Below are 11,785 nucleotides of genomic sequence, written 5' to 3'. Positions count from 1 at the left end.
AAGGGGGCTTCCTTGGCAGCACAGTGGTTAAGAATCCACCTGCCAATGCACGGGACACGGGTCAAAGCCCTGGTCCAGGAAGATCCCACACGCCACAGAGCAACTAAGCCCATGCCCCACAACTACTGAGCCTGCAAGCCACAACTACTGAGTCTGCATGCCACAACTACTGAGCCTGCATGCCACAACTACTGAAGCCCACACACCTAGAGCCTGTGCTCCGTAATAAGAGAAGCCACCGCAACGAGAAGCCCACGCAGCACAATGAAGAGTAGCAACTAGAGAAAGCCCGCGCACAGCAACAAAGACCCAACACAGCCAAAAATAAATAAATTAATTAATTAATAGAAAAAAATAGTACTGGAAGTCCTATACTAGACATCAGCCAAGAAAAAGAAATAAACAGCTTCTAAATTGGAAAGGAAGAAGGAAAATTGTCTCTATTTGCAGATCACATGATTTTATATATAGAAAATAGGGATGTAATGAACAGAATGAAGACTATAGTTAACACTACTGGACGGTGTATTTGAAAGTTGCTAAGAGAGTAGATCCTAAAAGTTCTCATCACAAGGAAAAAAAACGTTTTCGTATCTAATGAGATGATGAATGCTAACTAAACTTATAGTAGAAATCATTTCACAATATATGTAAGTCATGTTGTACACAAACTTACACAGTGCTGTATGTCAATTATATCTCAATAAAACTGAAAAACAAACAAAAACACAAATTAGTATCTTACAGTTCTGAAGGTCAGAAGTCCAATATGATCTTATTGGGCTAAAATCAAGGTGCTGCCAGGGCTGTGTCCCTTCTGGAGGCTGTACATTCCACTGCCTTTTCCAGTTTTTAGAGGTTGTCTGCATTCCTTGGCTCATGGCTCCTTCTTCCATCTTTAAAGTCAGCAGTGCAGCATCTTCAAACCTCAATCTCACTCTTTCCATTGTCACATTTCCTCCTCCGACTCTGATCATCTGTCTGCCTCTCACAAGGACCCTTGTGTTCACATTGGAACCACCCAGATAATCTCCCCATTTCATGATCTCTAACTTAATCACATCAGCAATGTTCCTTTTGCCATGTGACGAAAATGTTCACAGGTTTTGGGGATTAGGATGTGAGCAGTTGGGGAGGGGAGGTGCATTATTCTGCCTACAACAAAGGGCATCTGTTACTAACACAGTGATTTGTAGACTGAAGAGCTACCACTGAAGTTTGAACTTTATGCGATTATTAAGTTAATATACCATGCCAACTGAAATTTGAATTGTGTTGTATGGACACTAGTGTTATTTAAGTAAACCATGGTAACTTGAATTTTTTCATAACTGAATCATGCAAAGCAAGGAGTTCCTGTTTTAAGCCCAGCTGAAGGTCAAAAAGGATGAGAAAATGCATGTAACCACACATGCAGAGCCATGGCTGCAGAAGATGAGGTGGAAGTGATCTATATGTCTGCGCTCATATTTGGAGAACACTCATGTAAATAGGCTGAGGTTTCTCTTGTGCTGGATTCTCAAGGCCACCAGAATACTAACAGCACTGCAACTCTTCTGAGAAACGTGGTACAGGTGAATATGGAAAAAACTCGAGAAATAATGATATAACTTCCCTCTTACCTCTGTCGTCTTCTGCCACTTCCCCCCAGCACCAAAATATCTGAGGATTTTATGCACTAATATCCAACTACTAATAGTGTATTACACTTTGTTTATAAAGCAACTGTCTTTTAAAATTCTGATGAATAAACATAAAAGAGCTCTTTGATAACTGATTAAGAATATAATAAACACTTCCTATGTGTACACTGTTGAGCAAACTATAGAATAAGTAAATGGATACACAGGCTTCTGATACTTAGACCAAACACAATTTTGAAAACTGAACTGCTGGTATAAAGTTTCTCATAAATTAATTTTATTAAAACAGCAAAAAAAAAAAGGTCAGTTATTCATCTCTGACTGGGATTATAAAGTACAATCTTTTAGCGTGAGTATTCTCACCATGCCACAGAGAAAGGTACTGAGGGACTGATGAGGGGGTGTTTTCCTTCTCTGGCAGTGTTATATTAAACTGCAGTATAAATATCTGATCTTAAGATCAGAATACCTCTTGAAGAGGTGTAGCTTGTTTTCTAATACCTAAGTATTGGAAATATATTAATTGCATGAATTGGGAGAGGGAAAGGAAGAAGAAATGGCAATTCATGAAAATCCATTCCTAGACTACATCCATACCAAGTCTTACCACTTTACAGAATTCTTAATTTACTAGCCAGTGCTATTTAAAACTACCACTTCAAAAGTCTTACACCGATACTGGATGAAAATCACACACAACACCTAACCCTGGTGGTTTATGTGAAACCAAATCCTTATCTGCCTCTGGCTCCTTCAGGGGTCTGTATCACCAGTGTCTGAATCCTGGTTGGGATGAAAATGACCCTGAGACAGCAGTTTCATTTTCTTCGTGCTCAACCAGACAGATGAAGATCCAAAGTGCTAAGTACGTATTTCAAGCATGTGTTCTGAAACTGTTTAGGACCACAGTAAACTATAAAAGGCAATTTCATAGATACTCTTTGAGAGCGAATATAATCATTAAACTTGATATTTTGCCTCAAAAATGTTTTTCATACTACAGAAAATAAACTCATATATGTTTTGAAACTCTCACTATAAAATTACTATCGTAAGTTCACCAGAACTTGAGGTTTTCTGTTTTCATGAAGTAGGTGAAAGGGTAATCTCTATTCTTTCCATGTGATTGTACCTACACCAGGCTTCCCTACAATCACACATCAAAGTCCTTCAGCTCGCCCCAGCTGGCACCTATTTTCACTTTCACTTTCAGTTTCACAGAGAGTTTTACGGCACCTTCCATTTCATTCTTGACAATCTGAGCTACCTACAAAACAAAAAAAAAGAGGTTAACAAACTCTGCCCAGTCAAAGAACTGTCTGCCAGCCCACTCACTGAGGGGATAAACCAGACTGGAGCTCTTTACCTCATGGTGCTTAAAACTCTAAGTTGGAAAAGAGCCAGGTATCCCACACTAATCTGCACTGACAAACAGAAGCTCTGCCAGGTTCACTAGAATGCTCAGAGCTTTGAAATCCTCAGGGCAAGACTCCAAATTCTCATCTAACTTCTCGCAGACAAAAATATCCCTGCATCAGGAATTTCTTTTAAAATGAGTTTAAAGATGAGCACTCTTAGCTCTTTCTCTACCCTTAAGGATTCTACTTTTCTATAGCCATCCTGGGGCTAGGGAAGGGCTCCAGAAATCTCATGCATCTTAGCCTGACTTACAGTGTCTTAGCTTTCTGTAGAATGGATATGAATACTGCAAAAATACCTGAACAACATCCTCTTCTGCCACTTCGTATAAGAGTTCATCATGGAGTTGAAGGATGAAGAAGCCTCCTCTGATGGGACAGAACATCCCTTGCAGTTTTCTCTTTGGTAACAATCCTACCCCATGAGAAAAGTAGCAAAACTGATCAGCATGTCACTGTGCTATGGGAGTATTTTTTTTTTGAGAGATTTTGGGAAATTATAATTAAGAGATTAAAACACATAAAATTTGGAGCTATCAAGAAAATAACTAATTGCTGATGGCCACCTAGCCCACCTATCAGGTAAACTCAAATCTCCACCTACCTCCTCCCAGAAATGAGGAGTCTAAAAAAGACATCAGTAAATGGAGTTGATTGACACTCCTTGATGTCTTTTTCTGGCCAGAAGTGTCACCATGGTAGAATTGGTGATTCCCCAGTTGGACCACACACTCTAGACAAGTAATTCTAAACCTAGGGTCCAAATGTGGACTTCAGAAAATACACAGATTCCTTCAAGATATATGAAAGGGTCTATGTCTGTATATTTTTCTGTGGAGATGATGTATACCTTTTCAGAAGATTCTCAAAAGAACTCATGAATCCAAAAATGGTTTAAAAAAAATCACTGTATTATAGTTATTATAATATAGTTATTATAGTCACTATTTCCTAACTAGTGGGCCTAGTGGTACAGATTATGCCCCTCTGATCACTAAAATAAGGTTCAACATTAATACTTTTAGAGTATCTGCCTTCCATTGTTTGCCCGTTTCTCAGAGCAGTCCTTCCTTTTTGCCATTCAAATTTCCTACACTTATTCTTCAGGACAGGACAGCACAAATACTGTCTCCCTCGATATCTGGTGCTTCCCTCAGAGAGAGTTCTTTAGCTGTCACTACCTGCAGCCCAAGTTTTCTCAGAGGTGGCTCTCACAGGGTAAGAGAACAAAGGCAGATGAGGCATGGCAAGTTGCTTCCATACCAGGGCTGCAAAGGCTGTGCATCTGTTTGCCAGTTTGGCTAAAATCTGATCTGACCCATTGGGCCCCACTTATCTTGCATCATTGGCTGTCTGGATGCTCTAGTTTTTCTGCTTTCTGATCGTTATACCTTTGTCCTCTTGATTTCCCTTGGTTACTTGGCTTCTGACCCAGAATGCCATGATCCTCCTGTTCCCTGTGTGGTCTGCTTCCTCAGGCTGAGCTCCCTTTGATCCCACTGACCTACTACTGCCTTTAACTCAACTTGACACAATCAAGCCATCCTCAGTGACATACCCACATTGTCTTCCACTCACTCTAAAGAGTGATACCACCTATATCTTCATTTTGACACTGCATCATTCTGCTGTGAAGAGTCAGGTAAATATTTCACAGTCAGGTATCATATCTTCCTTTCCTTAGCAGATTTAAAATTCAAACATAGGTTGACAACTTTTACTTCTAAATCCTCCAAAGCACACAGTACAATGTTATTCCCCAAATAAGTTTGACCATACATCCTCTTTCTACAAATATAAGAGTGTGAATGTGTGCATGTGTTCATGGAAAGTCATGAACAGGAAAATCAACATCTTCTTAAGGTGTGGTATGAGGATCGAAGAGGATCCCAGAAATTCTTTCAAAGCATCTGCAAAGTCAAATTATTTTCCCAATAACACCCAAAGGTTATTTTCCTTTTTCAGTCTCCTTCTTTCATAAGCGTACAACAAGGTGATCAATTATCTTGGTTTTAGCAATGAAAGTCCCACATCCTGGGAAACCATCAGTCTCCCACAAACTGGGACATTCATCATCCTCTACAGAGGATTTTCCAGAGATTACAGAACAGGTAATATTGCAACAAACTGAATGCAGAAAAATATAAGAGACTCCAACTGTCATCTCTTAAGCCAGACATTAAAGAGATTTTCAGAAAAAATAAAACCACTCATCACGAATTTTTTTGTTGTTCTGAAAAAAATGTAGTTATTTTCATAAAAATATGTTATTTATGTTAACACATGATGGGTTTATTATTGTTACCTGTAAATGTTAATAAATGTTTTTAAATTCCCAGTTTTAATTTCTAATATGGTAAATATTAGTAGATATAATTAACACACATAAACGAAAGCTCTTTGGGATCCTTTCTAAGAGTGTAAAGACATCATGAAACCAAAATGTTTGAGAACTGCTGAGAAATAAATATAAATCGTTTCCCCCTTTCTTTTCTGATGTAATTAATCTCACCATGTTATAGCAAGGGCCTCATTTATGAACAAACCTGTTCTGTCACTTTGGAGCATACTCTCCCGATGACCATGGGATTTGAAGGCTGAGTGGAAGGTTTCTAATTGCTTCTGAATATTAACTGTGGCTATTTTGACAATATCAGCTGCCGAACCTTGGACTCTTGTGTTGATAGCCTGACGCTCAGCCTATGAAAAACAACAACAGATGCTCCATCAGACACGCCAGCATTGTTTCATACCTGCCTTTAGCGTCCACAGATTAGTGCTCACATGTGCAGACTGGAAATCTGGAACTGAGATGTGACCCAGGGCATCCACTATAAGCTGTATCTTAAGAATAACAACCAGAATGATCCAGGGCTCTAGATCCTGGGCTATCATTCACATGAGGATAGACTAAACAAAAGAAGGTCAGATTGCTTCAGTTTAGAAATCTTCGACAGTTAGGAACCAAAAACTACATTACACTTAAAATGTATCTAGAAGCTCAAAATTATTTTTAAAAATATAGTATCAGTATTCTAAACTTCACTTTAAAGGATCCATTCCTCAAAATACAATTCCTCTTAACACTAAATAGATATAATTAGAATACCATTCTTTGTGATGTGGGTTGGAATGTTTCAAGCACATCCCCCATATCAGTGGCCTCTCAGTCCTATGTAGAGTTTGGCCACAGCAAGTCTGCAGCCCTCTGGTATGAATCAGAGCTTTTTATGGGCTATTGGGCCTAATCGTTAGCTGCTGGTGAAAATGCAGATCCTAGATCCCCAGGTATTAAATTAGAACTTCCCTGAAACTATTGCTGCCATGAGCTTCTTGGCAGGCAACCACAGCTGCTAAAAGTGAACATCCTGGGGCAGTAGGAATAGGGGTCTAGGTTAATATCCAAGATGTAATCTATCCATGAATATCACTCCTGTTGTTGCAAAAGGGCTCAGAAAATGGGAAGGGTCTACTCACTGGAGGGATCTATGTAACCTGAGAGGTGTTCTCTAGTTCCCTGTCACCTGGGCTACATCCAACTCCTAGTATATTACATATTGGTAAAGAGACAGACTTTTTAACTATTGTTTTGTCAAATGCTGATGAATCCATTCTAAACTCATTCAGTTGTCATTGTTTAAAGAGTGACTGAATTTCAAAGTTCTGACTGCTCCTGTTCTTGAAACTATATGCCTCTGTGCAGTGGATTATGTTATTGTTGCTATTACTTGCTGCCTTTCTCTGTGAAGTCCCATGGCCCCCACCCATTGCCATGTAATTCAAAGTGTTTTTCACTCTAAAAGAATGGCCTTGACTTGTTTTGGCCAATAAAATGTGAGTAAAACTGACATACAGCACATGCAAGGAGTTTTAAAAGCTATCTAACACTGTCACAAAAAAGGGCTTATCCCAGGTAGGTACTTTTCTTTATTCTGAATTTTAGAATGAAGAAAATACAGAGCAGAGGCAGAGTCAACCCAGAGGCAAACTATACTATGAATTAAAAATAAATATTCTTATTATAAGTCACTGAAATACGGGAGTTGTTTTTACTGTGACACAACAAATATAACTAAAATATATAATTCATTCTCATGATACTGTACTTCCCTGATTCTATTCCAAAATAAGAAAACTTGGCAGTCACAGCTTTGTGTCCCACAATCTTAGTCCCTTCTCATCACTAGAGTGTTTTCATATACATAAAAATATACAGGTTTCTGGTAATAGGAGATTATGCCATTAGGACTAACCCTTCCACTGATAACCAGAAAAAGGTGGTCAGAAAATGCCTCTTTGAATGAATCAGACAGGAAAAGGGAAGTGAAGAATTATAGAACCTAGAGAACTGGGAGAGAAAGGAAACCAAGGAGGTGATCCTGGCATTGGAGGCCATCCTTTCTCCCAGGGAAATCAACAGATTCCAGAAGAGGCAGCTGACAGGCTAAGAAGCTGAGCAGAACTTGATAGTCTTGAAATATTTGGGTTCACAGCCCAATAAGTAGGAGGCCTGGTAAGGAGGTAAGATAATACAACTGTTTTTATAGAAAACTAAGAAAAACAAAAGGCAATAGGAACAGACTACAGGGATTCAAGTATGAGCCATATTTGACTACAGACTAGTATCAAACCTATTAGACTATAAAATGATCATGTTATCAAGAAAATAAAAGACAAAATTGAATATTTCGGCAGAGAACAAAATACCATTAAGAACCAAATAGAAACTCTATAACCAAAAAAATTAAAACAACAGAACTTAAAGCATTTAAACAGTGCTTTCCCTATAGTTTGGTGTATGTGTGCAGTGGGGAGATAGTATCGACTTGGAGAGAAGATAAAAAGGCCTTCTGGGGTGCTGGAAAAGTTCTATATCATTTAGAACCTAAAAGCTCAATAGTTGCTCAACAGCAAATTGAAGAGCAAATCAGCCAACTGAAAGATAAGTTAGAAGAAAATATCCAGAATTAAGCATGAAGAAATATAAACATGGAACAGAGGATACGAAAAATGAGGAATTAAAGAGAAAAGTTTTTAAAATTTATAATAGAAGTTCCAGAAAGAGAGGAGAGATTTTGATGAAGCAATGACTGAAGAAGAAATGACTAAGAATTTTCCAAAATCAACAAAAGATCTCACGGTGCCGATTCAAGAAGTCCTAACACCCTCAAAAACAGATCAGTTAAACACACACACACACACACACACACACACACACACACAGAGGCACATGAAGTTAAAAAAAAAAACCCACAGGGGCTTCCCTGGTGGCGCAGTGGTTGAGAGTCCGCCTGCCGATGCAGGGGACACGGGTTCATGCCCCGGTCCGGGAAGATCCCACGTGCCGCGGAGCGGCTGGGCCCGTGAGCCATGGCCGCTGAGCCTGCGTGTCCGGAGCCTGCGCTCCGCAACGGGAGAGGCCGCAGCAGTGAGAGAGGCCCGCGTACCACAAAAAAAAACAAACCCACAAACTTAAGCACATCACAGAAAATCTGTTGGAAACCACAAGGAAAGAAAAATACTGTATTAAAAGCAACCTAGAGAAAAAAGGCAGATTGCATTTAAAGAAGAAACAGACCAGGGATGGGCAAACTAAAGCCTACAGGCCAAGTCTGGCCCATCTCTTGTTTCTGTAAATACAGCTCTACTGGAACACAGCCACACTCACTCATTTATGTAGGGTCTATGGCTGCATCTGCACTAGAACAGCAGGCTTGAGTAGTTGTGATGGAGACTCTGCAGCCTACAAGCACATGTTTAAGGGAGCTTACTTTTTCTGACACAGACACTATTAAAAACCTAAAGGAAAGTTCTACTTATTGGTAAAATGTTTAAAATTTCCCTCTGAGACCTGAAAAGTAGCAAAGATACTCACTATCACTAACTGTTCAACACTGTCCTAGCTAGTAAGTCAAGCAAAAGTAAAAAAAAAAACAAAGAATAAGACTCAGAAAGACAGTTATAAAACTACTTTTTTTTTCCAGATAATAACTGTGTAGATAGAATACCTAAAAGTATCTACAGATAAAATTTTGTAATTAGTAAGTAATATTTGCAAGGTTTCTAGACAAAAGAATAAAGGCAATTATCTTTCTATACCAGTAGTAAAGGGTTAGAAAATGTAAAAAGGGAAGGAAAATAATTAAAAATTAAAAAAGATGCCATTCACAACAGCATGAAACTTTTCCAATATCTAGCTATAAATTTAATAAAAACCTTGTAAGATCTCTTCCCCAAAACTATACATCATTAGTGAGAGAATTTTAAAAGACCTAAAGACCTAAATAAATGGACATATATAACATGTTTATCGACTGGAAAACTCAAATTTATAAATATGTCATTAATCCCATCTTGATCTATGAACTCAAAGCAACTGCAATTAAAAAATCCCAACAGGATTTTGTGTTTGTGTGGAAATTCACAAGCTGCTTCTACAATTTATATGGAAATGCAGAGAACCCAAGAACAGGCAAATCTTGGGGGAGAGAAAAAAAGCAAGTTGGGAAAACTTTACCATATATCAAAACACAGTATTCAAGAAAAAGCAAAACTACAAGACACTACTTTACACCCACCAGAAAAGCTAAAATTATGTTAACTTAATAGCAAATGTTGGCATGGATGCAGAGCAATGAGAACTCAAACTTATATGGGAGGACAAATTGCTACAACTACCATAAAACACAACGTTGCTTTATCTACTGAAATTCTATGTCTACCGCTTTACCAAACATAAACAGAAACATATGTGCACCAGGAACCTTGAACAAGAATAATCAAATCATCAAGATCCATAATAGAAACCCATCCAAATAGAAAATTCTCCAAACTAGAAACCCATCAACAGAAAAATGGATAAATTGTGGTATATTCATATAACAGAGCCATATACCTACCCCAACATGAAACAACATAAATGACTTGCCTAATGTAATTTTGAGTGACAGAAGCTAAACACAGAATACATATATATGATATACAGAGAGGTCAAAAAACAAAACCATAGGGTTAGAGGTTATAGTGGTTATTTCTGGGAAGGCAGTGTATGGTGATTAGGAAGAGGCATGAGGGGAGCTTCTGGGGTGCTGACAATATTCTGTATTTTGGTTTGTATGGTAGTTACATAGGTATAGCTCTATGATAATTTACTGAAATTTAAATTTGTTTCTTGTGCTTTCTCTATGTATATTTTTCAGTACAGTAAAAGTTGAAATAAAATGTAAAACCAAACTAAATGAAAACCAAACAATAAATCTGGCTATATTTACTCCATATCTGATTCAGAGGGGTGCAATTTTTTTTTTTTTCCCTCAGCAACAACATAATGAATCAATTAGAACTCTGACTCCTAAGGATTTGGTATAAAAAGTCTTACTCTCACAGTTTTAACTTCAAAAATATTAGTTTTTAAAAAATTATATGGTTCATTAACATTAATCATTCTATCCTCCATTTTTCATTGTGTAAATACCAAAAAACATAATCAATCCCTATTAGATCAAGCCCAAATTTCTCAGCCTGCCATTAAAAGCCTTCCCCAATAGCTGATTCCATCTGACCAGTAGAAAATTATCTATTCCTAAGTGACAACTCAAACTTTCCACTCCTATCAGATTGGCTTCTAGCCAATCCTTACTCAAACTCTTGGTCACTTGTGATTATCTTTTTCTCATGCCATCAATTAAATTTTAAATAGTCTTCAAGAATCTGTTTAAGTCCTATCTCCTCTAGAAGCCTAAATAACTGAGTATACATGCTACTTTTATATTTTTTTAGTTTGCTTTATCTCTTCCAATACATTTTAAGACTTACTTTTCCTAGTGCAACAACTACAGTGCCTACTTCACTTGGAGATATGGTAAAAGGCTGATAAATATCTGACATCTGTATGTGGATATATGGGAGGCGAGAGAGTGAAGAAGTAACAAAACCCCAACTACTCCTCCATGGTCCCTAAGAGCATTATTGCTCTGAGAGATTCTAGCTCAAGACAGTAGTTTAGCAATTTGGGGGCTGGATATTTTCATTACATACAATGTGTAGTGGGCACTGACACACAAAAGTATGAGGTAAGGGCAAAATACAACCAGTTAAAATAGGAAGGTTTGGACTATAACAGAAATTTAAATGCTCAGATACACAAAAAGTGTACAGATACACTTTTATGGATCCCAATGATTTCAGAAAGAGATTTCAACCATAATTTGAGTAAATACCATCAATACATCTTTTAAATGATATTAAATATCATTTTAATATCTTATTTAATATTTTGGGTATCCTAATAACAACCTCTGATGAGCCAGTGCTTTTAAAATAAATAAACAAAAGGAATGAACCAAAAAATACCGCAATTCAATGACTGGCTAATCTCTGAAGACAATGCAATCTGGTGTAATATGACAAATTAGTATAGATATCTGAAACAAAGAACAATTAGCAAATGTAAGAATTAAGTTTATATATAACTTATTACCAAAGCTAATAAATAATTGGCTTACTAAAACAGAACATCTTTAACTGAAATATTACTAAGTGAACTCATATTTACATTAGTCTCCTATAGAGACTGTGTTCAGCAAATACTGGCATGGACCATCACTTCAGAAGTCCTTAATAAAACAGAAGATCCAATTAATATGCTAGTGATCTCTAAAAGGGACAATAGCAGGGTTCAGTCTTTGTTGAAAAAGTACATGTCATTAAAGTTAAAAATTTAAG

At 37.5% G+C, this 11,785-nt stretch overlaps 1 protein-coding gene across 3 annotated transcripts in view; it reads right to left on the bottom strand.

Moving 5' to 3' along the window:
• Positions 1–356: 356 nt before the first annotated feature.
• Positions 357–11,785, bottom strand: part of POLQ (DNA polymerase theta) — a 116,268-nt gene continuing 104,839 nt past the window's right edge. The window contains exons 28-30 of one of the 3 annotated variants that reach the window (XM_067738749.1): positions 5,608–5,761; positions 3,361–3,476; positions 357–2,910 (exon numbers count right to left, since the gene is read on the bottom strand). In XM_067738749.1, the coding sequence (XP_067594850.1) occupies positions 2,797–2,910; positions 3,361–3,476; positions 5,608–5,761 (384 nt within the window). In that variant the 3' untranslated portion in view covers positions 357–2,796. Of the gene's footprint in view, positions 2,911–3,360; positions 3,477–5,607; positions 5,762–11,785 lie in introns of those variants that run through there. The other 2 variants (XM_067738750.1, XR_010943708.1) reach the window with 2 other exon arrangements.

The sequence above is a fragment of the Pseudorca crassidens genome, chromosome 5, assembly GCF_039906515.1.
Source record: "Pseudorca crassidens isolate mPseCra1 chromosome 5, mPseCra1.hap1, whole genome shotgun sequence".
Classification (NCBI taxonomy): Eukaryota; Metazoa; Chordata; class Mammalia; order Artiodactyla; family Delphinidae; genus Pseudorca; species Pseudorca crassidens.
This window is presented reverse-complemented; position numbering and strand designations above follow the sequence as displayed.